The sequence below is a fragment of the Diuraphis noxia genome, unplaced genomic scaffold, assembly GCF_037042655.1.
Source record: "Diuraphis noxia isolate RWA-SAM2 unplaced genomic scaffold, SU_Dnox_SAM2 contig0001, whole genome shotgun sequence".
Lineage (NCBI taxonomy): Eukaryota > Metazoa > Arthropoda > Insecta > Hemiptera > Aphididae > Diuraphis > Diuraphis noxia.
In genome coordinates, this window is record NW_028301711.1 from 74,815,670 (window position 1) to 74,821,330 (window position 5,661).

Genomic DNA, 5,661 nt, shown 5'->3' on the forward strand with positions numbered 1-5,661 from the left:
CCTGCACATGCACACTTCCACAATCCTTGCACCCGATAATTTATGTCAGTGCTTCTCAACCTTTTTTGTTATAGGGCCTCCTAAATTTAATGTAAAACTGTCAAGGCTCCCTTCCATGAATGTAAAAGCAAAAAATTAAATAAAAAAAGGTCATCAGTATTATTTTTTTCAATGATATACTAATATACTATACTTACATGCACTAATTTCACAATTTCACACAAATAAATTATTAAAATGTATAGATGTATAAAACTTAAAAACATATATTATAAACAAAAAAGAATTGGTAAAAAAGGCTAGGTTAATAATAATAATAAATAATAATAATAATAATAAATGTGAATTAATTTTATTAATGTGACGGTTGGGCTTGCATATTTTCGCATAACATATTAATTATGTCAGGTGTGATATTCGAAACTGAAATACGCAAGTTTGATTCTAAAGACTGTTGTGAAATGCATGATCTATGTTTGTTTTTTATAATTTGAAGTTGTGAAAATGCAGTTTCACAAAGATATGTTGATGCGAAAGGTATTAATATAAGTAAAGCCGCTTTTGAGATTACAGGATACTCTTGCTGTTGTCTTGACCAAAATTCGGTAAGTTCTTTTTCATTAAACTCGGTTTCAAGAGTTGAGTCTTCTCTAATTTCAATTAATTGCTCTTTTGCGGCCCATGAAATATGATCGTATTTCAAAGAAATAGAAAATGGTCTTTTTACCCAATCGTCTTCATTATTTTTATTTTTATTTGGTAAATATTCAGATAAAAATGTTAATACTGAGGACAAATGATCAGTTATTATACTTGAAACTGAAGTTGTCATTAAAAACTTATTAACGGTAAGAAAATTGTGTAAACTCGTAAACATTGAGGAATCTCCATTTTTAAATGCGTTTAACCAAGAAGACAATTTTTGTTTAAATGCTTAAAGTTTTGAGGTAAGTATTAAAATGTTGGTACTCATCTTACCTTGAAGAGATAGATTTAATTCATAAACTTTATCAAAAAAATCTGCTAAATATGAAGTTAAACACATCCATTTTTCATTACTTAGATATACATTAGACTTTATCGACAATGATTAATCATATGGTCGGTTATAATGGTTATATAATAACTGAATAACCAAAAATCTTAACAAAAATATTTCAAGGCCCCCCAATCATATAGCCACGGCCCCCAGGTTGAGAAGCACTGATTTATATCACCGGTGTTTCCTAGTTGCGGACAAAGTGACAAAAACCATGTGAGTTGCGGACGAAATCTACAAAATATTTTTTTTACTGTTTTTTGTTTAAAATAAACCAAAACCACCTCACCAATGTGAAACCAAAATCTGTTCGTTATTTTTTTTCTTTGTTCTATTGTGCGTTCCTGCCACCACTTACCGCCCACGCGGCCACTCACAGGTTCGCATCATATTGGCTCCCCGAACAGGAATCACCGGTAAGTAAACTTTTGTTTATTTTGACTTACCCCATACTACCCCTCATAATTTATTTGAAATACTTCTAACCATTTTGTGGTTGCGTCAATAATGACAAAAAAATATTTATTTTGAAATGGTCCAAGAAAATCGCAATGCACTCTAGTCCACGGTTTATCTGGCAATTTCCAAGGTGATGTTACAGATTTTGGCGGATTTTGCCAGACATTAATACCATTGTTGCAACTTTATGTGATATTTTCGATTTCTTTGTCCATTCCAGGCCACCAAAAGTATGATCTTGCTAAACTGTTCATACTGGAAGAACCCATATGACATGAATGAAGTTCCTTGAGTAAATTATTTCGAAATTTAGGTGGTATAATGACACGGTAGCCCCATAATAGACATCCCTGTTCCACTGCAATTTAAGTTTTTCGTAAATTATACCCAAGTAACAAACTATCATTTAATTAGTGTTAAACAAATATTTATTTATAAACATAAAAAAAAATATAAATATTGATTAAATATTAATTATTGATTGAGGATATATTTTTTAAATATTTAAAAATATTTGGTAAATATTGAATGAACCAAAATTATTTATTTAACTAACATTGTTAAATAATATTTAGCTAAGATTTTTTTACCAATATTTAATACATATATTATTTAACATATATTTAGTCAATATTGACTTACATTTGCCTAAAACTATTTTAATATACTGCAGCTCTATATTAATATTATATATTGATTTATTAATATTTCTCAACCATTTTAGTTTTCAAATTATTACTGTTCAGTGATCAACTGTTCAGCTTAATTGTCTTGTTCAAAATGCTCCTAGTAAAAATAATTGCAATATAGGTACTTTTTTAATAAGCCAATATATTAGTATAATAATTAATAATGTATGAATGTAAAAACATCCACACACACTTTCATACATATACAAAACCAAATAAAAAAACATAACATATTTTGATACAAACAAAATTGAATTGTTTTTAGAAGCCTTAGATATTAATAATATAAAGTTAATTGAGTCTTATGAGAATAACTCTTATAGAATATTTCACTGTTCACTGCAAAGAATAGTTAAAAAAGAAAGTTTAGTTATTTTTAGAAAAAAGTTTTACATATTAATCATAAATTAATTATATTTTATAAGTTTTTGAACGTTTGTTTGCGAAGGGTGCTCTAGCCAAATATATTTTCAATGGTTCTTCTATTTCATGATCACTTGCACTTTTGAATTTTACTTGTTTTTTTATGGATTCTAAAAAGATACAAAAGTCATAAGATTGATATATATATTTTAATATACATTTTGAGCTTTGGGATAGGTATTTGTATTCCCAATTTTTCATTTAAATTTAAAAAAAATGTTTTTTTGTACTAAATTTTACTTTAGTTTTTAATAATTGTGGTTACACTACAGACTATATTGTACTTAATAACATAATAAACAGTTATCGGTTTACAAAAATATTCTACTTAACTAATCATTATTAGAAGTAATTTTGAGCCCTTATTGAATCTTGATATATAGGTATTTTATAATAATAATAATATAATAATTTAATATAAATTAGTGGCTGATCAATCTAATTTTATTTATTAAAAAAAAAAAAACAGATACACAAAATAGGGTTTAATGATAATTACAACCTAACCACCAATATAATGGTCAGCACCCATAAATTTTCTTGAATGAATTAAGTATTAAGCTTGCAAGCAGGGCCCCTGCAATGGTCAAGGGGAAGGGGGCTGTTGGACCTGGAACACAGGGGCCCAGATATTTTAGAGCCCGTGGCCCAATTAAAATGATTGTCATTTTTGAAATTTTAATAGGAACACATAATGTTATATTAACTAATATCATAAAATAACATTTTGATTTTTGATATTTAAATACATTGTGAAAAAGAGGGCCGGAACAAACATTTAGTACAGGGGCCCAAAATTGAATGTGGGGGGGGGAGATGTTTGCAAGTGTTATATAAATGGATTTATATTTTCCATATACTTACTTAAAACAATTGGAAATATAAACAAATCGCAAAATTTCTTTTTCCCTTTTTTCCAGTAAATGAATAGGTATTCCGCAAGAAAACTATTTGTAAATAATTTTGACATGAATCTCTTAACGGCTGTTTTTACATTTTTCCCTCCAACATGTGATAATTTATTTATCTATAAATATAGTTAATTATAATTCTTTTTTACTTTTCTAGTTATCTTAAAAATAATATACATACCAAAGCTTTTTTGAATTCTTGATTGCTCAATGTTTTGTCCTCTAAAGTGTTTAAATCAACTACATTATCTATTGGTATAAAGCAATCGGACATACGGTTTATGTCTACATTTGTGTTTGTTCATAAAATTTAGTTGGTTTATCCTCCAGAAACTTTTCAATTGATTGTACTCTCTCTAATAATTCATAGTGATTATTTGTTAGTGTATTTGTAATATGTTTCAGCTCTACTTTGAAATACATAACATGTCTTATGATTTGTTTTTTGAACTCTTTATCTAAAAGTGAAAAACAACATATGCTATAAATTAATCCTAGTGTATGGAACCAATAATATACTTACCATTGATCGCATCATGATCTTCACATAATGAAAATGATTTTCTTCCAGTGGATTTCTCCAGATCAAAAGGAACTTCATTATGTTGAAAATTGTGCAAAATCACTATTCCATTCTCCTTTTTTGACTGCGTTTAATACTTAGGCGAGAATTGTGTCTCTACTTGTTTCAATTTTTATTTTAGACCAGTCTAATGTGAAAGGTGATTGTTCGTAAATAAAATTAAGACTTATACATTCTTCATTACGATTTTCAAATTTTAATTTTGAACCTTTTATTCGTGATAAAAAATCGGCTATATTATCTTCGGATTTCGCATATTTATGTCAAAATCGAATGATGATAAAACATAGGCCCATCGTTGTACCTTAATAGGTACGTAAATTGGGATACCTTTCTTATCACTTAAAATATATTTTAACGGTTTATGGTCGGTTTCTAATAGAAAATGCCTACCATATAAATATTCATAAAATTTCGTAACACCGTAAATAATTGTTAAAGCTTCTTTTTCAATTTGTGGAAATTTACCTTCTGACTTAGATAGAACTCTTGATGAATATGCTAAAGATTTTTCAGTACGATCTAGGTACACATGGTACCTAACCTATAAGTTTATGATGGAAAAGCAAAATGAATCGGACTTTACTGCATCAGGGGATTCGGACCTCCGGATGTCGGCGGTTGGGTGACGGTGCTCGCCACAGGTGTCGTTATCACCTCCAGGCACTGAAAGTGTAGGGTTGCCGAAGCAGGGCCCTACCGCCATCTACGGTGTTGGTAATGTTACTGCTTTCGAGAGCGTTGCGCAGGCCGGAAAGCCACTGAAGTCACTGCAACAGGCAAGGCCGAGATTTTGACGGATGCAAACTTGGTCAGGACTTCGTTTAAAGCGCTGAGGGTGTGCCTCTCCACCCAGGACGGTGGGCTCAAACTGCTGGACCAGACGGCCAGGTCACTCGAGACTTGGTCTGCCAAGGTTAGGAGTCCCGACGTCAAGAACGCGATCGAGGAGATTCTCTTGGTTGTCAATCGCCTCGGGAAGTCTCGTGACGCCATCCACAGGGCATACATTGTCCTGTCGCATAACGTTATTTGCAGCAGCAACCGGTCACAGGTGGAGGTGGCACCAATATCGGCCAGCCAGAACGCAGGCACCCAAACCACGGGTAGAAGCACAGAAAGCGATCGTAGCTGATCAGCAGGGGCAATTAAATGGTCTCTTTCTCTGATCGCCTAAGGATGGAGAGGACAACCAGCGCCCTGGTTTACCTACGGAGGGAAAACGAAGGAAAATAGTCCGGACCCGTAGAAGAGGAGGTAGCCAGCCAGTTTCGGGTCGAGCCAGCATTCCAATGACGGTGATAAGGGCTCCCAGAACCACTCCCCAGGCAGCCGGCTAAGGTGAAGGAGGTGCATCTTCTTGGACGGAAGTCGTGCAAAGGAGAAGGAAAACGGTGAAACCTACTCCATCCACCCATAAGCCGGACGGTAGTGCACCAGCCGCCAGGACTGGCACCACCAAGCCTCGCACCAGAACGCGCACGTCAGCATTATGGTCAAGGTCGTAGCTGAAGAGTTCCCAGAGCAGGCCAGGAGAATTCGAGGCGGGTTGAGTTC

General features: G+C 32.9%; 1 protein-coding gene and 1 pseudogene across 2 annotated transcripts; both read right to left on the minus strand.

The window, feature by feature from the left end:
• Positions 1–355: 355 nt before the first annotated feature.
• Positions 356–1,774, minus strand: LOC149061697 (zinc finger BED domain-containing protein 5-like). Its single transcript, XM_089215074.1, has 3 exons — positions 1,671–1,774; positions 979–1,058; positions 356–735 (listed from the first exon to the last, which is right to left on the minus strand). Exons 1-3 carry the CDS (start codon positions 1,772–1,774, stop codon positions 356–358), a joined length of 564 nt encoding a protein of 187 aa, XP_089071200.1.
• Positions 1,775–2,079: 305 nt separating this feature from the next.
• Positions 2,080–4,810, minus strand: LOC107168839 (uncharacterized; annotated as a pseudogene). The gene is made up of 6 exons (XR_016189307.1): positions 4,691–4,810; positions 4,573–4,648; positions 4,045–4,176; positions 3,703–3,979; positions 3,475–3,637; positions 2,080–2,720 (listed from the first exon to the last, which is right to left on the minus strand). The product of XR_016189307.1 is annotated as an uncharacterized LOC107168839 (transcript).
• Between the last annotated feature and the right edge of the window lie 851 nt (positions 4,811–5,661).